The sequence below is a fragment of the Mirounga angustirostris genome, unplaced genomic scaffold (genome assembly GCF_029215605.1).
Source record: "Mirounga angustirostris isolate CCGP_5_RB_7025 unplaced genomic scaffold, mMirAng1.0.hap1 SCAF_15, whole genome shotgun sequence".
Lineage (NCBI taxonomy): Eukaryota > Metazoa > Chordata > Mammalia > Carnivora > Phocidae > Mirounga > Mirounga angustirostris.
Window position 1 is genome coordinate 74,913,554 of NW_026991723.1, and position 27,324 is coordinate 74,940,877.

At 47.6% G+C, this 27,324-nt stretch overlaps 2 protein-coding genes across 8 annotated transcripts in view; one reads left to right on the plus strand and one right to left on the minus strand.

The window, feature by feature from the left end:
• The window catches only part of TMEM268 (transmembrane protein 268), a 97,793-nt gene that overhangs the window by 21,835 nt on the left and 48,634 nt on the right, over positions 1-27,324 (plus strand). For 4 of the 7 annotated variants that reach the window (XM_045882996.3, XM_045883001.3, XM_045882999.3 and 1 more), the window contains one exon: positions 1,405-7,062. The exons of 1 other annotated variant lie outside the window; for it this stretch is intronic. In XM_045882996.3, coding sequence (XP_045738952.1) covers positions 1,405-1,584 — 180 coding nt within the window. In that variant the 3' untranslated portion in view covers positions 1,585-7,062. 2 more of the 7 variants (XM_045882997.3, XM_054509374.2) reach the window with 2 other exon arrangements.
• TEX48 (testis expressed 48) lies at positions 17,348-26,501 on the minus strand. Its single transcript, XM_045881868.2, has 6 exons — positions 26,493-26,501; positions 24,152-24,231; positions 23,694-23,815; positions 20,085-20,207; positions 18,712-18,843; positions 17,348-17,607 (listed from the first exon to the last, which is right to left on the minus strand). Exons 1-6 carry the CDS (start codon positions 26,499-26,501, stop codon positions 17,504-17,506), a joined length of 570 nt encoding a protein of 189 aa, XP_045737824.2. The 3' UTR covers positions 17,348-17,503.

A 27,324-nucleotide genomic window follows, 5' to 3' on the forward strand; every position in this document is an offset into this window, starting at 1 on the left:
CTCCAGCTAGACCAGATAGGTGCTGTGATGTTCTCTCTTTTACTGTCGAAGAAAAGGGCTCAGCAAGGGGAAGTGACTTGTCAGGGTCCGTCATAGGGTGCCTGGCAGAAATGCCCACTCAGGCCCTTTGATTCGGAAGCCTGTTCTCAATCACTGACTCCCCCGATGTGAACAGCCTGATGTGACCCACACCTTACTTTATTACATTCACACTGGACACAGAGACTGAAAAACGCTCAGTGTCACGCCGACGGGACCGAAACATTTCCTCTGGGATCCCAACTGCCAGTCCAACAAATAGAACTTAAGAGACCAAATGTGTTAATAAGAGCATGCATTAAATCCAATTTTTTTAAAAAGATTTTATTTATTCATTTGGCAGAGAGAGACACCGAGAGAGGGAACACAAGCAGGGGGAGTGGGAGAGGGAGAAGCAGGCTTCCCGTGGAGCAGGGAGCCCGATGCGGGGCTCAATCCCAGGCCCCTGGGATCATGACCTGAGCCGAAGGCAGACGCTTAACGACGGAGCCACCCAAGTGCCCCTTAAATCTAATTTTTTAAATTCCTTTTTTTTTACTCTTTAAATTTTTTTTCATTACAGTAAAATGTAGATAATAGAAAATTTGCCACCATAACCATTTCTAAATGTATGAATCAGGGGCCTTAAGTATACATTTGCATTGTTGTGCGACCACCAGCATGAAACATCTCCAGAACCTTTTCATCTTCCCAAACTGAAACTCCATACCTACGAAACACGAACTTCCCCCTTTTCCTCTTTCCCCAGCCCCTGAAAAGCACTTTTTCTGTCTCTCTGAATTTACTACTACCTGCTTCAGATAAGTAGACTCATATATACACTATTTGTCTTTCTTGCGATAAATCTGCTTTTTAAAAGCAAACTCTTAGTCTGGTAGGAGTACTTGTCTCAAGAAATCCAGCAGGTGCCTGGTATGAATTGAAGGATCCTGCCATCATGGGAATGATCCCCTCACCCCACCCCCATTTACTAATGATTAACTTCAAGTACGTTACCTTGACCCTGTGCACTTTATAGCCTCGCGGTCATTTGGAGCTGGAAACAGTGCGTGTGAGATTGGTTGGTATAAATCAGTGGTCAGCCAAAAAAATGGCTTTTTTGTGGTTATTCTTATTGCCTCTGAGCAGTTAGGTCACCCACCTTGGAGGTGGGGAAGCTGAGGCTGCAGGCACCCCATGGGGTGAGTAGCGGAGCTGGGGGTCCAGACCAGTCCAGGTGTCTCCGAGGAGCCCCAGGTGAGGACCTGGCAGGGTTCTTCCCAGTGAGCATCACTGCTGGTCCAGGGCTGTGAGGACCACTTGGCTTTCCCATCGTGCATGAGATGCTTCTCAGTGGCCCTCACTCTGTTCCCCTGCCTCTTCCAGGAAATGGCCCAGCACCTGCTGGCAGTATTTGGTGGCTACTACATCCGGCTCCTCGTGACCTCGCAGCTCCCCCAGGCAGTGGGGACACGACACACAGACTCTGCAAGGTTTCCCTGCCCCTGCCAGCTCGTAGAAGCCCATATCCTGGGCACTGGGTGCTGCCCCTTCCTGGCCAGGTGACCTAGGGAGGAAGGCACCCAGCTTCCTGCAGGGCTGAAGGTGAGACATCGGGAAGGCTTGGTGCCCCAGCTGGCTGCACGTGAGCCCCCAGGTGAGGAGAGAAGCATCTAGGAGCACGCTGAAGAGTGTCAGTCATGTCAGCAGCAGGGGTGGTATCGTGCTCACTCCAGGACTCTGCGCAGAAATGCCTGTTGACATCCCATGCTGATCCCTGGCCTTTTCAGAAGCTGCTGGTAGCCAAGCTGGTCCCACTCCAGACTACCCTGTGCTGCCTAGAACCAGGGGCACGGACGGAGGGCCACTCTCCCATGCCTTTCATTGTTTGGAGAGCCCAGGAAATGTGAAGAGGACCCTACTGGGCCAACCATGTGTCCAAAGCTTGGTCTCCGATGATGCTCCCATCCTCAGCTACTTCATGTCAGATGGGGAAACTGAGCCTTGGAGAGGACTCTGCTCTCTGTAGCATTATCTTGGCCCTCTAGAATTCCTACTCTGAAGGAAAGAAGTCAGTTCTCAGAATGTTCCCCCCTTTTAAGTTTTTCCTGCCCTTTATTTTATGAAAAACAATGGCCCGATGTTGTTTGCTCGCACACACACTTCCAGGGGACAAAAAAAAGAAACCAACAGCATGTAACTGATGATGGAACTCTTTGGAAAAGATCGATCCTGATTTGTGGATGTCTTTTGTTCAACGGCATGCATGCTTGTGGTTGTGGTTTTCTCCTTCAGGCCTAGACTCACAGTCCTGTATTTTCTGACACTAACACTGTCCTGGAATGAAGCATAATCTGTCACTCATGGCGTTCCATGAAGAGCTCGGGGGCTTCCAGGTTCTCTGCTCCTGAGCAAGTTTGAAGACCGATTATTCCATAGGCCCAAATCCAAAAGATGTGCCCTGGCACGCAAAGGCTCCCCAACCTCCAGGACCCAGCCCTCATCTGTAGTTTTGGCTTCATCTCCCACAGAACTTCTTGCTAAGTTGAAACTTTTTCCTGGACTAACATACCTATTCTGTTGCGTTCGTTGAACTCCTGTGCATGCTTCAAAGCCCAGCTTTACTTACCCTCCTTCAGGAAGCCTTTCAACATAGAACATGCCCTGCTTCGCTGCCTCCTCTAAATTCTTAATGTAGCTGCTGCCTTTGTTGAGGTTTTATGTTATTCTGCTTTCCTACGCATATGTGTATTTTTCGAGCTAGACTAAGCTCCTGAAGGACAAAGATCTCACCTTATAATTTTTGTGCATGGCCTGGACCTGCTAAGGAAAAAAAATCCAGTGGATTGAGTGCTTTGTCATCTCCATAGTAACATTTGCAGATTGTGCTCTCTACTCAGTTGAATGATGAAGTTGGCACAGACCTGGGTTCTGGTCCTGACTGACATTTCTGGCTGTGCAACTTTCAGCCAGTCCTCAGTTTACTCATCGTTATATAAAAGGATATATAGTGGACAGGTTGGATGATTCTTAATTGCCCTTCCAAAGCCAAAGTTCTGGCTTTTTCTGTTCCAGTCTAGCCCTTGGCCTGTTATGTTTTTATCTACATGTAGAAGGTCCTCTAGCCTTGCATGACCGAGGTGTCCCAGACCTGATGGGCCTTTGGACAGAACACGGGCCTAGCGAGCAGGAGACCTGGATTCTCATGCCGGGTGAGAAGCTTCCTAGAAGCATGACCGTTGGCTACGTCACTTACCCTGTCCGAGGGCCAGTTTACTCCTTTATAAATGGATCTGGTGAACATGAAAGGTAATTGTGTGGGTGACTTGCTGTGTAAGAGACCAGTCTGACTGTTTTCTTTCTCTGAGCCAGAGAAGAGAAATTGTGGACATAGACCCACCCTCGGAAATGGCCATTGTAGACATTTCTCTTTAGAGATTTCTCTGAGGGCAGCTATACTCGATAAGAGTAACTCGTGGAGGCAGTCACTGTTCTTCTCACCTGCCGCAGAGGATATGCGGGCTGGGGACAGGATCTGTAGAAGCCCGTCTTTATCATCCACCCATAAAACCCTGGTAAGTCTCGTAGGAGAATAAAAATGTGTCTGTTAAATGACGGAACAGGGCTCCTGGGTGGCTCAGTCGGTTAAGTGACTGCCTTCGGCTCAGGTCATGATCCTGGAGTCCCGGGATCGAGTCCCGCATCAGGCTCCCTGCTCAGTGGAGAGTCTGCTTCTCCCTCTGACCCTCCTCCCTCTCATGCTCTCTGTCTCTCATTCTCTCTCTCGCAAATAAATAAAATCTTTAAAAAAAAAAAAATGACGGAACAGCTGTTCTTCCATTTCAAGGCTGATTTACAGACCCCTCCTGGAGGGGTTCTTTCCTGCTTTTTCCTCTCCAAGTTTCTGGTGGTCTCACCTGGTGGGTGGAACACTCAGGTGTGCCCCCAGGTACTTCCTTTGCATCTGCCCCTTGGTTTTCTCATTTAGAAAATCCTGTGATCTCTGCCTTGCCTGCCTCCCAGGGTTGTGTGAGGATCAGAATCCATCAGTGGACACGCTCTGCTTTAAGGCTGTGTGCCGAGGACAGGCACGGAGGTGGTGTCTTGATGGGCGAGCGGAGGGTGTGGCTCAGAGCTTGGCTTCTAGACTCAGATCCAGGTTCTGCTCCTTAGAGCAGCGTCCTTCCCATCCTTGGGTGTCCCTCCTCACGTGTGGAATGAGGATAAGAGTACCTCCTTGGCTTGGCAGGTATTGTGAAGATTAAATATAAAGTACTTGCAACTTTGAGTTGCAAGCTTGAGTAAGAGCACAATCAATTGTTGCTATATATATATATATATTTTTTTTTTTTAATCTCTCACTATGTCTTATATACCGTAGGTGCCCAGGATATATATTTATTGATGTAGTAGGTCTTTAACAGTTAATGTTTATTCAGTCTGCATAAGACCTCAGTTACTCCAGCACCGTGGGATGTATTTATGTGAATAAAGCTTCTAGTCCAATCTCTCTGAAATTCAGTACCAGGAGGTAGCAGCGAGCTGGTGACTTTGGGCCACATGCTCACCCTCTCTATTCCTCCTATACCTCCATTTCTTCACCCATAAGGGAGGGTGTGAGGATAGGGGCATTAACTGAGGTGTTGCATGGGAAGTACAAGGTCTGGGCCGTAGTATGGTCCAAAGTCAGGGCTCCATCAGTGACCGCATTTCTGTGCCACTGTTGCATGCTGTTTGCTCCCCGTGTCTGTTGGTGCTGGTTCAGACCTGCGTTGCTCAAATCTGCATCCTTACCCATTTCAGGTTGTTAGTGCGATCAGTCACTGAGGGAGGAAAATCTCCAAGTACGACTGTAGATTTTCTGTTTTGCCTTTTACTTCTTCTTCTTCTTTTTTTTTTTTTTTTAATTTATTTGACAGAGAGAGACACAGCGAGAGAGGGAACACAAGCAGGGGGAATGGGAGAGGGAGAAGCAGGTTCCTGGCTGAGCAGGGAGCCCGATGCGGGGCTCGATCCCAGGACCCTGGGATCACGACCTGAGCCGAAGCAGACGCTTAATGACTGAGCCACCCAGGCGCCCCTTGCCTTTTACTTATGACACATTTTTTTTTTTACATCGTTTTAAAAAATTAAGATGTAATTCACATAGCATAAAACTCACTGTTTTAAAGATTTATTTATTTTTTCCAGAAGAGAGAGAGAGCATGCGCATACACATGAGTGAGGGGCAGAGGGAAAGAATCCCAAGCAGACTCCATGCTGAGCCTGTTGGGGCTTGATTTCACGACCGTGAGGTCATGATCTGAGCCCAAACCAAGAGTCTGATGCTTAAGTGACTGAGCCACCCAGGCCCCCCCCAAAATGCACCGTTTTAAAGTATACAGTTCAGTGGTTTTCAGTATATTCACAGGATTGCATGACCATGAAACTATTTTATTCTAGAACATTTTCATCACCCTCCCCATGCCTCCCCTGCCAAAAACCCATACCCATTAGCAGTCACTACCCATCCTGCCACCCCCCCCACTCCCTGCCCCCCAGCCCTGACAACTGCTGATCTGCTTTCTATCTCTGGATTTTCCCCTTCTGGATATTTCCTATAAATGGAACATACAGTATATGTCCTTTTATGTCAAGCTTTTCTAGTAGTAACAAAATATTTTCAAGATTCCTCCATGTTATAGCATGTATCATTATTCCTTATGATTAATTTTTAATTCCTTATTATTCCTGAATGATATTCCATTACATGGATATATCCCATTTTGTTTATCCTTCTTCAGCTGGGTTGTTTCTATTTTTTGGCTTCTGTGAATAATGCTGCTGAGAACAATTACGTATAAGTTTTTGTGTGAACATATCTCTTAGTTCACTTTTTTTTTAAAGATTTTATTTATTTATTTGAGAGAGAGAATGAGAGAGAGAGAGCACGAGAGGGGGGAGGGTCAGAAGGAGAAGCAGACTCTCTGCCGAACAGGGAGCCCGATGCGGGACTCGATCCCGGGACTCCAGGATCATGACCTGAGCCGAAGGCAGTCGCTTAACCAACTGAGCCACCCAGGTGCCCTCTTAGTTCACTGCTGACAAGTTTTCCTCTGCTGTCATACACATGCAGACAAATTTAGGGTTGTTAAAACTTCCCAATGGCTTGGCCCTTTCATCTTTATGAAATGTCCCTCCTTATCTCTATTAGATTATTGCCTTAAAATCTACTCTGTCTGGCACATTAGCTTTCTTTGGATTAGGGATTACACAGTATATATTTGCTCATCTTTTACTTTCAATTTATCTGTGTTTCTATATTTAAAGAGCCCTTCCTGTGGACATGTGGGATTAAAAAGAATTCTCTGCTTTTTTTTTTTTTTAAGATTTTATTTATTTGAGAGAGAGAGAGAGCACAAGTGGGTGAGGAATAGAGAAGCAGAGGAGGAGGAAGAGCAGACTCCCCACCGAGCAGGGAGCTTGATGCGGGGCTCCATCCCAGGACCCTGGGATCATGACCAGAGCTGAAGGCAGACGCCAACCAACTGAGCCACCCAGGCACCCCTCAGTTCTCTGTCTTAAATCACAACAGACATTATTATATAACCAGCACTCATTTAGATTGATCCCCATGTTTACTTTTTATTACTCTTTATCTGTTACCTTTTTCTTACTTTTTGTTTCTTCCTGCATTTCCACACATTTATCCATGATTATTCTCCTTTTCCTGGAACTACCTTTGGAATTTTTCTTCAGTCCAGGAGAGCATGCAGTACATTTAGAACTACCTTTGGCATTTTCTTTCCCATACAGACCCTCGGGTGACAGATGGAGTTTTTGTTTGCCAAAAAGCCTCTGTTTTGTCTCGAATTTTGAAAGATATTTTTGGTGCGTCAAGAATTCTAGGGCACTACAGCTATTTTCTTTAAAAATTTGGAAGATGTCAAAAAAACCCCACGACCACACCAACTTTGGAAGATGTAAAAAAAAAAACCCCACGACCACACCAACTTTGGAAGATGTCAAAAAAAACCCACGACCACACCAACTTTGGAAGATGTCCTTGGCTTGCTTTGTTTGCATTTGCAAAGTCAGCTCTCCGACTGTTGCTGTTCTGATCTGCTGGGGGCTTCGGCAGGTGTGGTGTATGCATCCAGGTGTATCTTCTTTTAGCTTCTGCTTGGGCTCCCTGATGCATCCGGGATCCCTGACATGGCTTCTTCCATCGTAGCTTTTCCCCCGTTCTCTCTTATCTCCCTCTGAGGCTCTCATGCCATGTGTCGAACAGCTTTTCTCTGCATCTCGACGGCTCTTTGCACTTCCCATGCTTTTGGTTCTTCATGATTCAGTCTGAATGTTTTCTACTGGTCCATTCTGCTTCATTCCTCCTGCCTTCCTTTGTGTTACAATAGGTGGTTAACCCTTTCGATTGAGTTCTTCATTTCAGCTCGCCTGGGATCCAGTCCTAAAATGTTTAATTGACTTTTTAATACAGGTTACAGTGTTCAGATGAAATTACCTGTCTCGTCACCTGTTTTCTTCAATATGTTAAAATGCATGTTTGCTGACTCCAGTTTCTGGTTCTTCTGTGAGATGCGTTTCTTTTGCTTTTCGGTCAGTTGGTCTTTCTTATCTTCTGGTGTTCTTGGTATCTTTTGATTGAATGCTAAACTCCTTTTAAAAAGTGAACAATTGAAGGGCACCTGGGTGGCTCAGTTGGTTAAGCGACTGCCTTCGGCTCAGGTTATGATCCTGGAGTCCCGGGATCGAGTCCCGCATCGGGCTCTCTGCTCGGCAGGGAGTCTGCTTCTCCCTCTGACCCTCCCCCCTCTCATGTGCTTGCTCTCTCTCATTCTCTCTCTCTCAAATAAATAAATAAAATCTTTAAAAAAAAAAAAAAGGGCGCCTGGGTGGCTCAGTCGTTAAGCGTCTGCCTTCGGCTCAGGTCATGATCCCAGGGTCCTGGGATCGAGTCCCACATCGGGCTCCCTGCTCAGTGGGGAGCCTGCTTCTCCCTCTCCCACTCCCCCTGCTTGTGTTCCCTCTCTCGCTCTCTCCCTCTGTTGAAAAATAAATAAAAATCTTAAAAAAAAAAAAGTGAACAATTGAAGAGATATACAAGACTCTAGACATTCCTTTAGAGTGGATTTACTTTTGCTTCTGAGAAAAGTAGGGTTGGGATAGATTTGATTCTAGGTTCCAGTCCTAGTAGGGCCTGGTCTATTTCTGGATAGCCCTGACTTCCCCTTAAGGTACTTTAACTGAAAACCTGTTTTTTTTTGTTTTTGTTTTTGTTTTTGTTTGTTTGTTTTTGAAACTTGTTTAAAACCAGAACTCCTCCTCTAGGGTGAATTCCTCCTTCAGGGTGAGCCCTCAACTTCTAATTTTTGTTACCCCAAGCTGTGAGTCTGCTGAAAGTTCCCCCCAGTTTTTCAGCCTCTTAGACCCTGCTTAGGAATTGGCAGGTGCCTCCAGGAGGTCAGGAGACCTCAATATGCATTTCAGCCCTCTGCACTTCCTTTCTCTCCAGGATGTTGGTCCAACTCCTCACTGCCCTGGGAGCTCTCTGATGCATTCAAACAGATTTAAGAAAACCCAAAAAACGCAACAACAAAAAAACCCCAAACTACAGCTTTTTGAACTGCTCTCAGTGGGAGGATTGGTCTGATACAAACTAGTTTGCCATAGTCAGAGGTCAGATCCAGCTGTGGCTTCTGTTATTATTTTTACTGTTACTGTTTGAAAATCCTTCAAAGAAAGAGATCACCCTGAGGCCAAGAACCCTCTGACAAGTTCATAAGATGTGAGCCTCTTCTCATCCCTCTGCGGAGAGGCTTCTAAATGATCAGAGCAGGAAGTGACATTTCAGGAGCACCTGCTGCAGGCCACCGTTCCAGCACGTCAGAAACACGGGGGCTCTCTGGGGAAGGAAGGTGGGCCCTTGGCATGGGAGAGGGGAGGAATGCATAGGATGAGAAGAAGCTGGGTCAGAGGGTGGGTCCTGGGCGTGCAGTGTGACGACTGGTAGGAGAGAAGGACGGAGGACAAAGGGGCCCCAGGGGAGCATACTTTCTCTCCACCTGACCGACGCTCCTGGGGTGTCTTCCCTTGCGTAGAAGAGGCGCTTGAGCCTACTGAACTGATAAGGCACACGCAATTAGCAAGCCCTCTTGCTTCCTTCCAACCATTGTTCTTTTATCCTTTCCAGCTAAGTATTTCCAACCTCCTTCCAGTGGTGGCCCCCTAGACATCCCATAGGCTCCTGCAGTTTAACCTAGCGCAAGGTGAAATGATCTTCTGTGTGTTGTCAACCTGGCCTCAAGCCCACCTCCCTTCTCAGTTCTCTGCGTGGCAGAAGAAGTCAAGAACCTCCTTTCCCAGAACCTTCTTCTCTGTATGGTTCTGAGTTAGGAACTGGCCAGCTTTGCCTGAGAAATCTACTGTAACTCGGGACTCTCCTCTCTGTCCTGGGACTGCTGTCATGGCTGACTGCCCCGGCCGCCTCCTGAGGTGTTTGTGTCAGTCGGGGTCCCATCAGATGCTAAAAACTACACGGTCATTCGAATGTGGGAAGTTTGATAAGAAAGAATGATTGAGTGTAACGGAAGTTGAATAATGGATTCGTAAGTAAGAAGTAAAGAGACACCAAAGAATATAGAAGAGCCCATGGAAGGAACAGCTACCACCCCTCGGGTGGAGAGAGAGCCCCCAAGGAAGTTCCCTCCACACCCCATCCCCAGGTGAAATCTGGACCTTGTTAGGGAAGGACATAGCTGTGGCTTCCTGGATGCAGAGAAATCTCTGAGCTGCTGTGTTGATAGAATGTTCTAGAAATCTGCACTTGAAGGTGCCAGGGAAAGCTATCACAGAGAGATGGAGGTACTTCCCAGTTTGTTGGTGGGCACTGGGAGAAGTTGTTCGCTGCTAAGTACTACTAACCACCATGCAGGATCTGGGTGCTGGAACGTTGTCTCCACTGCAGGAACCTGATGTTGGAGAAGCTTCTGCACAGCATGTACAGGGTGCTTGGGAAGCCGTGTGCACTGCCAAAACCAGATGATTGGAGGAACTGGGTGGACTGCAGGAGCCTGCTAAGATGAGCGCACCGAAACCAGGAGGGAAAGCCCTTCTTCCTCCAGTGTCTCCAGCGCCTCCTACTGACAAAGCTTAACATTGTACCAGTTGCCAAAGGAAAAAGATTTCAAGGGCCCAGCTCCCTGTTTGAAGTGCAGGCAATGAACAGTCCATTTGGGAGCCAAGAGCAATAACTGGATGTCACTCTCCCGTCATTGTGAAGGGCAGCATAACTGGTTGGTTAAGAGCGTCAACTCCGGAATCAGGCTTCCTGGGTTCAAGGTTCAGCTCTGCCACTGCTTTTTTCCTGCTCTGTAAAACCAGTGTCCTAATCACACTAACCTTGTTGGGTTTTATGCTAGGTGAGTGGATATTTATAAAGCACTTAGGAGAATCAGCGACATACCAGAATTTACACATCCTTTAAATTGCAGCCAGGATGGGCTTTCCGTTGTAGGTGTGAGTTTTAGTCGACAGTGCTATGGCATAAGACATCATTTTCCTTTCTTTCTCTCTTTTCTGAGGTGGGAGCCGGCACAGGGAGAGCTGGTAGGAGAAGCTGTCTTAACAACTCTCCGCGTTGTATTGCAAAAATCAGAAATAGGGCTATGTCATTTTGTTGCCTGAAACTCATCTGTGGTGCCCCCATCACCTTCAGGGGAGGGTCCAACCTCCTTCCCAGGATCTGGAGCTTTTAACGATCCTCTGCCCCGCTCACCTCCCACCACACCCTGGCTCAAGTTTGCTACCTTCACGTTGTGCCTCTGTCTTCCAACTTCGTTGATTTCGCTCCCCCTTCGGGAATACCACCCCCCTCCGGCTTGCCTGGTGAGTTCCCTTTCAACACCCAGAAAACTCAAGCAACTGTCTCTTCCAGGAAGCCTTCCCCAAAGCCCCGTGTTGGTTGCCGCATGCTTCCCATTCTTTTGCTCCCCCCAAATTGTCCTATTATGTTGAGGTGATAGGCTCCCATGCCTGGTTCACTGGCTAAAGGTGGAGCCACGTGGGGTCTCCGGCGTAGGACTCAGGTTTGCACGTGCTTTGTTTCGCAAACACCGGCGGTGTGTTGCGTTACCCTAGGGCTGCTGGTCCATTGCAACCCGCCCCACTGTTCATGATGGCCCTGAGCCCCAAATGGAGTCTCCCAGCAGATGAGAATTGTGCCCTCAAGCTCTAGATGTTTATTATAGCCCCACTTAGAGCCACCTGTTACACTCACCGGCCTCTCCGAAGCACTTCCTCGTTAGGCTGGCTAGGAGTGGCTGAGAGTGTTTGAGAATGATTAAACCACATTTCTTTACAAGAGATGCCAGGTTCTAATTGCTCCACATTCAAAGGAATCTCAGAAGCAGGGCCGAAGGGGTGCCTGGGTGGCTCAGTTGGTTAAGCGACTGCCTTCGGCTCAGGTCATGGTCCTGGAGTCCCGGGATCGAGTCCCACATCGGGCTCCCTGCTCGGCAGGGAGTCTGCTTCTCCCTCTGACCCTCCCCCCTCTCATGCTGTTTCTCTCTCGCTCGCGCTCTAATAAATAAATAAATAAATAAATAAAATCTTTAAAAAAAAAAAGAAGCAGGGCCAAGGGAAGGGAAAGGAGGAGGGACACAGTCCTGTGATGCAACCAGAGACTTTAATGGGATGCCACCCCTCCCGCAGTGGCTGGAGTGACTTGCTGGTGGCACAGGGGTGGCTCAGACGTCTTCTCCTCCTCCAGGGGAGTTTCTGAATCCATCTTCATAGCCTCCTGCTCACCGCCCCCTTCCTCCCGGAGGAGCTGCTCGGGCAGCCACACAGCATGGACGCTGCCGACTAGAATGCTCAGGGCCTCCCAAGAGTGCATCCTTTCGGTATCCAGTTGTTGGCGGGGTGGTGTGCGTATCTCTTTTGGAAACCATTCTTGCGAGAATCTGTGTTCAGATCTGAAAGAGTGAAGGAAAATGTTGATCCTCGGTAAAGGCTTTGAATTACACATGGATAAACAGTCTTAGTCACAGCCCCCGTGGGGACTGCTCATGTTCTTGATGGCTTAAAAAAAAAAGGTCTGCTCGCTTAAGCTAAAAACACCCCAAACTGGGTTAAGCAAGCGAGACTTTGTAGTTTACTCGTTACATCAGCATAGCTTCGCTGGTCCTGTCCAGAACACACAGTTAGCGCCTGCTGAGTGCCTTCTCCACGTGGGGCCATGTTCTAGGTACGTCTGTAGGTTGCCTCATCTCATCCTCCCAACAACCTGAAAGGTAGGTAACGTACTATCATCATCCCCAGTTTGTAAAGAAGGATGCTGAAGCTCAGAGAGAGAGGTTCAGTGACATGCTCAAGTTCAGGAAGGGGCTGAGGCAGAATTTAACCTGTATGCAGGACTGACACCAGTGATCTTAACTAATATCTCATATCTAATAAATTATCATTAGGCTACACTATTACGGGCTTGGGTAACTAGTCCCACACCCCCAAGAGACTGAAAGAAATCTGATGTGTCCCAGCAGGGGGTGGCTGGGGAGACCAAAGCCCAGAGAGGGAACCCCAGCGTTCTTGCCAGCTACCACACATCCACTCCAGGACCTACTGAAGGACCGCGGCTGATGCTGCTGGGACATCCTGGGACTACGTGAGACCGTGGTAGAGGACCCCTCGCCGGCCTGGCAGCAACAACAGAAGATCTTTGACGCCATGTCTTGGTGGGCTGTGGGAAGAGGAAAGGGAAGGGCATTGGGGCATCTGGCTCTGCAGCCCCAATCCCAGAAGCCCATTGTTATTTAAGCACTGGGTCACACAGGGCCAGCCTCTCCCAAGGTATCATGCCCCTTCCCCTCCCATACCTCCTGTAGCTCCCTGTGGCCAGCATGTCCAGGCCTACCTATGTGGGCCTACGTCTGACCAGGCCTTCCTCTTCTGTCCACAGTTGTCTTACCTGTGGGAAGGACTTGGAGCCTTTACTCTGCCAGTCTACCTGTAGGGGTACCTTGTTGAATCAGCACATCAGCTGGTAACACAGCTCAGCCTTGCCGGTTCAAGTCCTGGCTCTGCCACTAATTTGCTGTGTGGCTTTGGGCTTATCCACGTCGGTCTCTGGGCCTAGGCTCCCATTAAACAGGCAGGGGTCGGCTGCACCATTTCTCCAAGGATACTTCCAAGCTCTGATGACCCAAGGTCGTTAAGTCCTTGTCTTATTCCCAAACTTCTTTCTCTCTTCTCGGCCTCTGGTCCTCGCCTGTTCTCATTTCCCTTTCCCTGTGGCCAAAGCCCCACTCCGGGGAGTTTTCATCATGGCGGCTGTATTCACTCCCTGCACATTTTGGTTCACTCCAGGGCCTCCCCCTTGGGCACTGGCTTCCCACCTCTCCCAGCCACCACCCTGTCTCACGTGGGTCATTGCAATGGCCTCCTGACTGGTCTCCCTGCTTCTTCTGCCCTGGTCTTCATTAGTGTTAACAAGGCAAAATCCTCTTAGGATATCAGTCACGACATGTCACACCTCAGCTCAAGAGTCTCCCCGTGCCGTATCATGTAGGATCAAAGCCGAAGTCCTTCTCTGGGCCTCCCCTGTAAAAAATCTATAATCTCAGCACTACCTTCACCCTCCCCTCCCTTGCTGTCTCCTCCCACCCTCCCGTCCCCTCTGTCCCAGCTGCACCTTCGGCCTGGGATGCTCTTCCCTGGAGATCCCTGGAACTCATCCCTCTCCTCCTCCATGGCTTGGTGTAAACATCACCTTTTCTCGTGAGGCCTTCTCCCTCTAGTTAGGCCTATCTCCCCTATTTAATTTTTCCCTATTTATTCCCCTATCCCCCCCCCCAAAACTATTTTTGTTCCTCCCATGTACCCTATTCTGGGATCAGGTCCCACTACTCACGTTGTGTCTGGAGTCAGAGAAGGGGACCCCCCTCCTCCTGGCCCCTGCCTCCCCTTCCTTCCACATTCAGTCATTCGTTAAGGCATTGTGATCCTACCTCATAAATATCTCCTCCATTGCCTGCTACCCTCCACCCCCTGCCCTCGCTGGGACCCCCATGACCACAGCTTCCCCCGCTGGCCCCTGGCTCACCTGCAAGCCGGTCTGCCTCCAGCGCCAATCCCATCGTCATCCTCTGCCTCGAGCCCTCAGGGGCTCCCCTGTTCTACTACTTGGAACTACTTGGTGCTCTGGCCCTGCCGACTCTGCCAGCCTCATTCCCTCCCAGCCTCGCCCCTCGCCCTCCGGCCATAGGAGCTGCCGGCAGCGCCCCAAACTTGCTCGCAGCGTGTCACTACTGTGCCTTTGCCCACGCCCTTCCCCCCACCTCCCTCACCCCTCCCACTGGAGACTCAGCTCAGGGGCTGCTCCCTCCTGGAAGCCATCTCTTCTACCCGCGAGGAATTAGGGGCCTCTCCTGAGCTCCCACAGACCCCCAGGCTTTCCTGGGTCATGGCCATTGCCTGTCTTTGCATAACGCTATAGCAGGTGCTCAATAGCTATTTGTTGAATGGACACTATTTCCACTGCCTGCTTAGTTGTGAGACTCCAGACTCCAATCTGTGGTTCTAAAAATTTGTTCCGCATGTATTTATTGAGGTGCCAGGCACTAGGTGAGGGATATGGCAGTGAACATGAGCGAGAGATTCCCGCTCTCTAGGAGGCAGGGATGCATCCAATTCCCCTTTGGACCCCAGCGCTGAGCACAGGGCTTTGCACAGAGTAGGTACCCTCCCAGTGGGACCCGAGTCAACACACAAGCCCTCTCTGATTGTAGGACAGTATACACACTATTATCCCTACTCTCCCTTCCACTAACAGACCTTTTACTCCCTGCTCATAGAAATGGATAGAAACATCCTGACTCTGTACTTACCTCATTGTCCCCGGTGACTTCAGTCTTGGATGTTAACAGGGCAAGAGAAAGAGCCACAGTGTTCAGGACACTGTCCTTCACTGAGCTTCTTGGGCAGGCCTTTGACATCTCTGAGCTCATTTAACTTTTCAGATGGTGGAACTGAGCCCCACAAAGGTGCCTCTCAGGTCTCACAGCCAAGAGGAGCAGCTGGGATTTTAACATAGTTTTGTCTGTTACCCGAGCCTCTGCTGTCCAGGGCCTCACCTTGGCACTTCCAGGGGCAGAGAGAAGTTCAGAAACGTCTTCTTCTCTCCGGAGAGTTGACAGCAGGTGGCTTTTAAACAGAAAGGCCTCCCTGAAGCTTGGCAGAGCAGTGTTGCAGTTAAGAGCGTACATTTTATTACTGAGATAACTTGGGGATGTAATTCTTGCTGCACCTTGCTGTGTCATTTAGAGCAATTTAACCTCCCTGAACCTCAGCTTTCCTATTTGTAAAATGGGGATGGTAAAACCTACCCCAGAATGTTGCATGAGGATTGGGTGGTGTAAAGATGTGAAGTGCTTGGCCCAGTGTCTGGCACGTGGTAAGTGTTTAATCACAGGGCCGAGGGTGATGTAGGAGAGATGCTCGCTTGGGCGGGGGGAGGGTGCGATGTTGCTTGCACTCCCGGTACCCGCCTCTAGATGGCGACAGGAGCCAAAGAAAAGGGCCCTTGGGTTATGCCCTTTGGGCTGTGAGCCTCAGGTGTCCAGTGACCCACAGCACTTGGACCAGACCAAGAAAGACGCAGCAAGGTCCAACAGGAAGCCTTCTGGAGCTGGAGGAGCCCTTAGGGCTCATTCGGCACAAGTGGGGAGACTGGGGCCCAGAGACCGAAACGGTGGGGTCAAGGCAAGTTAGGGGTGGCGTCTGCTTCCTATAGCAAAGGTGTCCAGGAGTGGTGGACACACTGTCCCTTTAAGCACAGAAAAATACCCCCTCCTGCTCTCAGGTCTAACCTTTGAGGCTTACTCACCTGAAGCCGGCAGAGCAGAGAGGAGGCTGTGATGTCACAGAGCCAGGGAACCAGGGAATGTTGGGGGCAGAGGGGTTTGACTGGACCACAGCGTCAGGGAGGGGTGGGGGAGGACCGTGGATCCTCTCTCCAGTGGCCCTTCCCTCTGTCCACGAGGCCATGCTCTCCACCATGCCCATCAGATCAGCTCGGTGATTCTGCCCCATGCATCTCTTATCCTTCTTAGAATAGTATGCTAGCATGCCCAGCTTCTTCTTGGGGATGGGGGGTGGGGCGTGGGTTCTAGACACTTAAACTAGTGAGGGAAAGTTTGATGAGCAATGGGATATTGACAGAGTCTCTCCCCAAATGACTCATTCATTCCAAAGGGAAAGATAGTCATTTGCAGTGGAGAAGCCTGGCCGCAAAAGCCACCTTAAGCAAGGGATCTAGTTAATGTCACCCATGGCAGGACCTACCTCCACCATGTGTCGCTTGATATGGGGAGGATACAATGTACTTCTGTGGTCTTCCTGCCAAACATGCAAAACTGGCATCTTAAGATAAACACAAACTGGGAGGACGCCTTAGAAGACAGTCATGCCTGTATGCTTCAGAAATGTGAAGCTCATGGAGGACAGAATTGTTCCAGAGTAGAAAACACTGAGGGGACATGACGACGGCATGGGACTCATGATGTTGGATTCAATCCTGCACGGGGCAACAAAGCAGCTGGAAGATGTTTGGGCGGAGGGGGGGGGCAATTGATGATAATAGTATATCAGTGTTGAATTTCATGTTTTCAAGAACTGTCCTGAAGTTATGTAAGAGAATATTATCGTGGTTTCTAGGAAATGCACCCTGAAGTATTCAGGAGTAATGGGATCTGATGTGCACCACTCGCTTTCACGTGGTTCAAAAAAACTAACAGGAAGAGAGAAAAGACAGGATAGAGCAAGTGGGGGAGATGTAAAGAATTGTGGAATCTGGGTGAAAGGTAAATAAGAGTTCTTTGTCCTATTGTAACTTTTCAGTAAATTCAAGATGATTTCAAAATGGGGGTGCCTGGGTGGCTCAGTGGGTTAAGTGTTTGCCTTCAGCTCAGGTCATGATCCCAGGGTCCTGGGATCGAGCCCCCCACCCCCGTCCCTAATCGGGCTCCCTGCTCAGTAGGGAGTCTGCTTCTCCCTCTGCCCCTCTGCTCCTGCTATCTTTCTCTCTAACAAATAAATAAAATCTTAAAAAAAAAAAAGATGATTTCAAGACCAAAAAAAGCTATCCATAGGCTTAAATTTTTTGTTTTAGCTTAGACGTGACAATGTATTTAGAAGCAGTAAGGCATTTGGAAGAGCTACTCCCTGGGGGGGGGGGGGGGAGGGGAAGAGGAGACACAGTCCTGTGATATCACCAAGGGCTTTAATTGGAGGCAGCTCCCCCCACAGTGGCTTTTTCAGGAGCTGAAGGGATTCTTGCTGGTGGCACAGAGGTGGCTCAGACGTCTTCTCCTCCTCTGCGGGAGTTTCTGAATCTGTCTTCATGGCCCCTGCTCACCACCCCCTTCCTCCTGGAGCCCCTCCAGCAGCGTGCAGTCCTGGAGGCCTGCCTGGGAGCTGTGGACTAGAATGCTCAGGGTCTCCCAGTGTGGCACGGCTGGAATGGACAGTGATCCTGAGAGTAGCGGTTTAGGTTGCTCTTGTAAAAGCCTCTTGGGCACACATGTGTGTTCAGTTCTAAAAGAAGAAAGGAAGAAATGATGACGCTGGGAGGAACCTTTGCATTGGGCTTGGATGGACCATTCTGGTCACCTCCAGCCCTGATTACCATCAGATTCTGGAATACTGGGTGAGCCACGTGGACCCCAGGCCAGGACTCAGAAGTTCTTTGTGACAGGGACACACATCAATAGGTTCTGTGTTTGTACTTCATTGGTGTATTCAGTGATGATCAGGTGACTTGCAAAGAGCAGTGGCCTGGAAAGTGAGAGAAATGGGCCCATCCTGGTTCTAATACTAACCTTACCTCCCGGTGGGCTTTTGGAAAGTCCCTTCGCCCTGTGGGCCTCAGTCTTCTCTATACAATGGGAGGTGGGTTTTTAAACTGTGTTCCACGGAGGCCTGTGGGGGTTGGGAGGCATGAGGGAGGGAGGGGCGGAGCTCTTGGGGCTCCCAGGCCCTACCCGCGATTCAAGTCCAGCAGGACACCTCTGGTCTTTTATTGCAATTGGACTTTGTGTGAGATTCTGTTTGCAAGGAGGGTGTAGCTGTTTTGAGAATTCTGAGATGTCTGGGCTGAGCTGGTCCTTAGCTGTCAGCAGCCGGCCTCCAGGGTGCTCAGTGAGCTAAGCCAGGTCACCCAGGTGGTGTCTGTACGCAGTCGTGTGGTGACCTTTCTTCTTCCTGGACTGGGCTTCCATCCTTCGTTCATGCCCCTGAGGCGTTTTGCCCCCAGCTGAACTACACTCTAGTCCACAAGCATCTTCTGGCATTGTTGACTTGCCACACACCTGGCTGGGTTTGGGGGAACACAGCTGTCTTCCTGGGACTTACCCTGTAGTGGCCAGTGCAGACATGAGCTTAGCAGAGAAGCCTGGATGTGTGTCCTTTGCTCCCAGACCTGCTGCTCCTCATGTAATTCCTAGCTCGGGAGGTCATGCAGGCAGGTCTCAGCCTCCTGGAATTGCTCCCATGTGTTCTAGAATATGACTGTAGCTTCCTGGTGGGAGTGGTCCTGTCTCTCCTGTCACCCCATTTGGCTTAGCTCACATATCAGGGGGCTTTAGTCATCTGGAAAACGGGGGTTCCTGGTCAGTATGGGGACCCCAGTTCGGGACTCACCTTCATACTCATTGTTGCTGGTGGAGGAGGCTCTCTTTTCTGGGTGGATCAGAGGTTGTCCCAAAGGTAAGCGGGAGGCTTCGTTAGCATCTACAGTGGAATTCTTGCTGGCCACCTCCTCCTTCTGCAAGCCTGGTAGTGATAATTCCACACCGTCAGGTGGGGAGGCTCAGGAGAGGTGACAGAAGTGAAGGTGTGTTGCATGCAGGCTGGTGGTGGTTATTATGGGGTGGGGACCACCTGGGTCTCCCTCCTCCAGTCTTCTGAGTGTTCCCGCTCATACGCACATGCTGGGTTCAAAATACATATGTTTTTTCCGAAACATAAAGTTTACCTTTTTCTCTGCTTATAAATGTGAGTGCATATCCATTACAGAAAAGCTGCGAAATATTGAAGAGTATGAAGTAGAAATAGAAATGCCCCAAACACCCATCCCTTCAGATGTGATCACAGTCCCCATCTTTTCTTATGCATATTTTTACAGGGCCCATTATACCCTATATATCATGTATACATTCTACTTTTTTTCATATATGATATATCAGAAACATGTTTCTCAGGTCACTAAATTTTAAGAAATAATGGTTGTATAATATTCTATTTTGCAGATAATTCAAGAGTCATTTAACCAATATTTCTTTTTGGGGGGGCATTAGATTGTTTTCACTGCATAAATACTGTTACGGTGAATGTGGTTGTATATCAGACTTTGTTTTTATATAGACTTCTAAATTCTTAAAAGTATAGCAACAGACTGAGCTGTGTCCTGTAACAAATAGCTCTGTCCTTTACTAGATGTGTAACTGCAGCAAATCGCTCCCCTCCCATGCCTGTTTTCAGAGCTGCAAAATGACACATCCATTTTGGGTAATCATGTCCCCTTCTTAGAGTTATTGTAGGGATCAAATCATATCGCTGTGCTCCTGTGTCCGCTCTGAAACACTGGGGGACTCACCTGATCACAGCGGGTCCCTAATGCCTAGACAGTGCCTTGCATGTAACAGGGGCTCAGTCACTATCATGGTTATTATCTTGGAAAAAGGGATTGACGTTCTTAAGGCTCTGGGTTTTTATTGTGAAATTATTTCTGGGGGGAGATTTGAAAAACCCTCATGGTGGATTTCTGGCAAAATCTGCCATGGGAGTTTTTCTCCTGCTGTTGAACTGCTCCATCTTGCCTAAGGGGACCGTGCCAGCCACCTCACTGGTCTCCCTGCCTATTGTTTACCGGTTTGGGTTAGAAGCCCCCACCTGATGTTAGGTTGGAATTACCACTCAAAAGCTGAAGGAAATCTAAGGGTATCTTGGCAGAAGAGGGATGAACACAATGAGGTCAAGAGAGGCCAGGCGGGGTGTTCTTGTCTGGTACCTACTGCAGGTCGATGGCTGAGGCTCTTGGGTTTGACTGGGGACCTTGGAGTCATCCATGGCACAGGGCTCTTCACAGTCTCTGCAGCATAAACAGAAGATCTTCGAGGCCAGGCTTTGGTGGGCTGCTGGAGGAGGTAAAGGAATGGGGGCCATTGGAAATTCACCGTGATGGGCGTCATACAGGGTCAGCCTCTCCCAAGATAGAATAGCCTTCCCCGCTCCCAAATCTTTCATAGCTCCCCATGGCCAGCAGACCCAGGCCCTTCTGTCTAGGTTGCCCTCTCTTAAAATTATTTTTTCCCATTTTATACAGGATTTTCTTACCCATGGAGAGGAGTTGAAACCTTTATTTTGCCAGCTTTGCCTGCAGGGGCGCCTTGTTGAATCAGCTGATCTTGACTTTGAGCCCAGTTCCCTGAGCAGGACTGTTTCCTAAGTAAACATAAGACTATGGATAAAAAACGCTAGTCCTTTACCTGTGCTCACACTATAGATGGAATCCCCTGACCGCAAAATCCCGGCTCATGCCAAAATGCGTACAAATATGCTCTGCCCCATTTCTAGGCGCATATTCTTGGGTAGATGCCTTAACTTTCTTGAACGTCACTCTTTTCATGAGGAAAGTGGGAAAGAAGTGCCTATTTGTAGAAATAAAGGGTTAAACGTATATGAAAAGTCACCGCTGTGGTGCTTGGCACCCAATAAATGCCCAATGGTCATTCCATTCCCTTTCCCTTCCCTTCATGTGATTTGTTAGTTCCAAAATATTCCAGCTGGTCCGGGTCCCAGGGGAACACGGCAACGAAGCATAGTCTTGTGAGTTTAGGTCCTGGTTCTGCCACCAACTTGCTGACTGGCTGGGGGTAAGTGTCCATGTGGATCTCTGTGTCTCAGGAGCCTCATCAATAATAAGAGGAAGTTAGGCTAGATGGTGTCTTCAAAGATCTTTCTGGTTCTGATGGTCCAGAATTATAAAACTTTTAGTCCCAAACTTCTTTGTCTCTGGGTACGTCCTGTTCTCACTCCCAAGACCCCCTTTTAGGAAATTCTTATCATGGTATTGGCTGATGTCCCTCACAAGACCCAATTCACTATTTGAGCTGCCTCACTCATGGGCACTTGCTTCTCATTTTCTCTATTGCTCTCCCCTGGTCCCAGCCACCATTATCTCTTGCCTGAATTAGAACAATAGCCTCCTAACTGATCTCTTTGCTTCTTTTACCCATGACCTCTTATATTAATACAAAATCTTTAACTTCCGGCACATACGCTCTTCGATAATAGCAAAATTTCTATGCTGTGGCTAGATACATTCAGCAGACTAGACACATATGAATGTCCCCATTTTGCGGGATCCTTGGACCCAAGGGGTCCTCCGTGGGTCCAGTGAGCCCCCATCTCCAACAGTCTTTGGGATTTTTTGCCAAATAAGTTTTTGGACGTGATTTGAGCTCTGACGTATTTCCTTGAGCTCTCTAATGAACTTATCGTATCTTCTTAGGATTTATAAACAGATGGAAATTTATATAAGGCAACGAGTTCTTTCATTTTGGAGATGCACCATTTAGCAAATTGCTTGCCATTAATATGCTTATTCTGTTGCTTGCTTGAGTTTCAATTTCCCTCATGTAAATTCCTACCTCATGGGATTTTGCTTTGTTCCAGATTGCCTCGCATATGTTGAATGTAGAAGGAAGTGTTTCCTAAGGAAGGAGTGGAAGCATAGGTCTGACAAGCTCTTACCACAGGTCAGCCCTGAGGACTATCGGTGGGAGGTCTGTTAGGTGCTGATCAATGTGTATAAGGGTAATTGCTGAAACTCTGCCTTGGGTCCCTCCAAACCTTCATGAGCACCTGTTCTGTCTCGTTGACTTAATGAAAGGTGCCTTTCCTTAGCCCATATTCTGGAGTGAGTGATTTCCAGGTTATTGATCAGATGGCCTCGTTTAGGCTCTCTTAGGCCACGGAATTCAAGACACCACGCATAACTGTGGTCAACTGTGGTGTACCCTCTTCTGTTTGTCATGGTCTCATCTACATTAAAGTTGCTGCCTCTTCCTGGAGAAACTCTTGCTTCATATGTACACTCTTACTACGTGTCCCTTCATGTGTGTGATCATATTAATAAATGGAAACGTTTCACCAGATGACTTGGAATTATGGTCATTATGGCAAACATTTAATGTCAAAAGTAAGAGACTTCAGAGGGACTCTAGAAAAAAGAGAAGACAAAAACACCAAATATTCAGTAGCGAGAGCTTCTTTGATTGGCATGTTCTGGCCTCCGAAAGAAAAAAAAAAAGTACTCCTACTCAAACCTTCTGAAACCTACTTTCTTTACATCTCTTTTTCTCTTTCCACCCAGCTTTATCGTTACCACCCACTTACACTCTTTCTATTCCTTCCCATGACTGCCTAAATAAACTCCCTTCATTTCTGTAGAAAAGAACAATCAACATCGCACAATATCCCCCTAAAACTCCTGTACCAGGAGGTGGGTCCAGAGAGGTTGAATTCAAACCCTGGGTAACAGTGGAGTTGAGGGCAAAGATTTAGAATCACCCCAAATTTCAGAATGGCAGAAAGTGGTTGTATTAAACTCAGGATTTTGTTAGTTATTCTCACTCTTATTGACCATCGCATCTGTACCAATCACTTCACTTAATTGTTGAACTTCAATGAGGGGGAAAAATGTTTAAGAGCAGCAGGATGGAAAAGGCCAGAAGATTTGAATAACCCACCTACACATAATTCAAAAAAGTGGACTTGAGAAGAAAAATAGGAAATGTACCGTATAAAACTATTTCGACAACAGTGGTTGAACACCTGTGCAACCCCTGAGGGTCTCTCCCACAGCTTTGGTTGAGGGAGGACCAAAAGGGGGAGGCTGAGAATAAAAAAGAAGTTCCCACTCTCCTAAGTAAAGACCGATGGCTCTAACCACGGTTAACAGCTAATCTCCAGAACCCGTTTTAAACTCGTCTATTAATGAAACTTTGCCTTAGTGACCGTTCTCCTGAAAGTAAGAGATACACAGCGGTATGTACCCTTTCCCAGCTGCTGGTCGACCATTCCGCAGCACTTCCTGCCTCTGAAATGCCACCTCTCATCAACTCAACATCTTCCGGAACCCCTTGTATGTCAGCCCTTAGCTTTGACTTTGTCATAAAAGGTTTCTTTCTCTATGGCAGCTCATAGATACAAATAGCCTGGAGATCGTTACATATTAGCAGTGCAGCAGGGGTTTAAATGTAGGTTTGTCTGAATCTATCCAATGTTTTCCATACCTTTACTCCAGCCAGCAATTTCATGAGAAAAAGAGGGGGAGCGCAAACACTTTCTCCTTTGAGTCTTGGTAGCAAAGAGTGTTGGACTTTTGAGTCCTCTTCAGAAATAGAAAGACTCTCAAGGGAGGTGGTGTAACAGTTACAGGCACATTCTTTGGGGGATAATTCTTAAGGATCTACTACTTATTAAGCTATGAAATTTATAAGAATTTTACTTCCTTTAAGGCTCAGTTTTTAAATCTGTAAAATGGGGATGACGATAATAGTGTCTACCCTAGAAGGTGGTTGCGAGAATTAACTAGTGATGGAAAGTGCTTAGCACACCTGCCTGGTACATTGTAAAAGCTCCGTAAACGTAAATGCTGATGTTGATGATGATGTCGAGTTGATGATGCTGGCTGGGCGGGGGGAGGGTGCGATGTTGCTTGCACTCCAGGTACCCGCCTCTAGATGGTGACAGGAGCCAAAGAAAAGGGCCCTTGGGTTATGCCCTTTGGGCTGCGAGCCTCAGGTGTCCAGTGACCCACAGCACTTGGACCAGACCAAGAAAGACGCAGCAAGGTCCAACAGGAAGGCTTCTGGAGCTGGAGGAGCCCTTAGGGCTCATTCAGCACAAGTGGGGAGACTGGGGCCCAGAGACCGAAACGGTGGGGTCAAGGCAAGTTAGGGGTGGCGTCTGCTTCCTATAGCAAAGGTGTCCAGGAGTGGTGGACACACTGTCCCTTTAAGTACAGAAAAATACCCCCTCCTGCTCTCAGGTCTAACCTTTGAGGCTTACTCACCTGAAGCCGGCAGAGCAGAGAGGAGGCTGTGATGTCACAGAGCCAGGGAACCAGGGAATGTTGGGGGCGGAGGGGTTTGGCTGGACCACAACGTCAGGGAGGAGGGGAGATAACTGTGGATCCTCTCTCCAGTGGCCCTTCCCTCTGTCCACGAGGCCATGCTTTCTGCCGTGGTGTCCCATCTGGGCACCGGAACAGAAGTCCTGGTGCCCCCTATGGAAGCATCTCGAGGACTGCTGGGCCAGAAGGGGGCAGAACAGCGCTGGACATAAAAGATCTGGGTCTACCTTCTGTCTCTGTGCACTTGCTGGGTACTAACTTTGGGCAAATGGACTTCACCTCTCGGTTTTCAACTCTGCAAAATGGAAATAATGCTGATTACATGTCCTAGATACACTTTTTTTTTTAAAGATTTTATTTATTTATTTATTTGAGAGAGAGAGAAACAGCATGAGAGGGGAGATGGTCAGAGGGAGAAGCAGGCTGCCCGCTGAGCTGGGAGCCTGATGTGGGACTCGATCCCAGGACTCTGGGATCATGACCTGAGCCGAAGGCAGTCGCTTAACCAACTGAGCCACCCAGGCGCCCCTTAGATACACTTTTAGGATTAAGTGAGATCAGGTAGATATAAGACATTTAGCATGGTGCCTACATATAGTAAACATTTGAGGAAGGAGTTGTTAATAATATGTGCAAAAATAAAGTGACATCTTCCCCATCTATCTTTCAGATAAAAGGAGAATTGCTTTGTATTTGATTTCTCACAAAATCTCTCACCTTAAAGGGACACTCTTTCAATTCCTTTATTTAGGACAACCAGGCACTATTTGGGGAAGCCAAATTAGGTTAAAGCGTTCTCCATCAGTGCTATCTTTGGATGCTTATAGAGGTCACCTGATACACAGGAAACAGAAGAAAGCAAAGCCATTCCACACAGTTTTGTAGTCATGGGGTCAGTGGGGCAGGGGCTTAGGTGGGAGGGAGATGTGACTTTACCGTTATAAGTATTGGATGGTGGGTAAAACAGTCTTTTGAACCTCACTTATAAAGCAATACTCTTAAGTGGCAGTGTTGAAGGTTCTCAACTCTGGCTGCAGATGAGATCCCTCTGAGGTGTTTTTGAAATGTAAGAATGCCCCGGGGCCTAACTAAATTAGAGTTTTCTGGGGGAGTGGGGAGTGGCGTGGGGGCTTCAGGATTTTTACAAAACTTTCCAGGTGACACTTGTGTATAAAGAATACTGAGAACCACAGAATTACCTTGTGGAGATTTCTGTGCCTGTAAACAAGTGGTTCTCAGTCCAGGCTGCACTTGGAATCACGAGAGGAACTTGAAATAATGCCACACCCCGTGTCCACTCCAGGCCAGTAAACTCACTATGTGAGCCTTGGTAGTTTTTAAAGCTCTCCAGGTAATTCCCCCAATTAAAAAAGTTGAGATATAGTTGGCGTATAACATTGTGTAAGCTTGATGTCTATAACATGTTGGTTTGATACATGAATATATTACAATATTATTACTACAGGAGCATTAGTAAACACCTTTATCACACCATGTAACTATCATTTCCTTTTTGTGTTGAGAACGATAAAATCTAGTCTTTTAGCAGCTTTGAAGTTTATAATACAGTATGATTTTTTTGACCTTTCCTTGTCTTTTTAAAATACGGTATGATTTTTAATTCTCCTTCAGCGTTGAGAACCACTGACCTCCAGAACAAATGTAAAAAACCTAAATTTTCTTGATGTTGTATGAATGAGTCCTTTTAGCTCTTCAAGGACAGCATCATACGTGGGTTCAAAAGCACTATTTTTCAAGTAAGAAATTGAGATAATATACTTTGGAAAGCTGAGATCAAGGTTGATGTTAAAGATGTCTGTGAAGCATTTAAATGGAATTGTTTCAGAAAGTGGGTGAGGATAGCAGTACGTCCAAATTCATGTGTTTTATGTAATATGCCATTGTAAATACATATTGTATTGGATCCCTATAAATAGAGCTTGGTTATTTCACCCATAGCACTGAACATTTAACTATGCAAGTTGGCAAAAATACTTTAAGACCTCTTTGCATGAGAAACTGGAGGATTGTCTTCTGTTTGGGGTGGTTTACCATCCAAGGATATATGGTATGATTGCTTCCTTCCTCTTGAGTCTGGGGTAGGAGACCAGTCAGCAGGCTCCTGTACTGATTCTTGGTCTAGGCAGAGGATCATGAAATCTTGAACTAAGACACTGGTCGGCATTGAGGGGGTGGACGTTGAATTCGGTGATTCCACAGCTCATGGGCAAGAGTCAGACCTCCAGGGTGAGAGGCCTGTCTTCTTAGCTTCCTGTATTACCTTGGCCATCGTTATTAGCCCCTGGACCCTTCGTTTCCTTATCTTTAAAATGGGATGATTTTAAAGGTAATAGAGTTGATGTGAGGAATAAATTCAGCCTGCATGCTGTAAGTAGAAGGGTAGAGAAGAAGCACTCAATAAACGTTTTATTATTTTCATTGTCACTATCGTCATTATTATTATTTGATGTTGAGAGGGAAGGATGAGGAGTATGGGTGGATGCCTTTGCGTCTAGCTTTTGCTTCTGTGAATGTGAAATGGGAGAATTCAGGAAGAGGAGCACATTTTGGATGAGGACAAATTCAGCCTTTTAAAAACTTTCATTTGGAAAATAATTACAAATTTGTAGGAAGTTGTCAAAAAATATGCAGAGAGGTCCTGTGAACCCTTCACCCGGACTTCCCCAATGTTAACATCTTGCATACAAACAGTATCAAAACCAGGATATGAACATTGTTACAATCCATAGAGCTTATGCAAAGTACACCAGTTATACATGTATTGGTGTGTGCATATACCCATCGCTGTGTGTAATTTCATTACATGTGTGGTTCACGTGACTACACCACAATCAAGACATCTAAGTACCATCACCACAAGGCTCCTGTGTATTACCCCTTTCTTGTCACACCTACCCTCTCTCCCCACCATCTCTAACCCCTGGAAATCACCAATCCTTCTCCATTTCTATAATTATGTCATTTCATGAATGTTACATAAATGGAAACATGCAGTACTTATGTATCTTTCTGAGGTTGGTGGGTTTTTTTCTCACTTGGCATAATTTGAGGTTCATCCAAGTTACTGTGTATATTAGTGGTTCATTCCTTAG

Coding starts and splice junctions, on each gene's coding strand:
- TEX48 (XM_045881868.2), bottom strand. Junction 20,208..23,693: donor TTTTACAATGTACCAGGCAG/GTGTGCTAAGCA, acceptor TACCTCCTCCAG/CAGCCCACCAAAGCCTGGCC. Junction 18,844..20,084: donor GCCTCAGCCATCGACCTGCA/GTAGGTACCAGA, acceptor TATCACTACCAG/GCTTGCAGAAGGAGGAGGTG.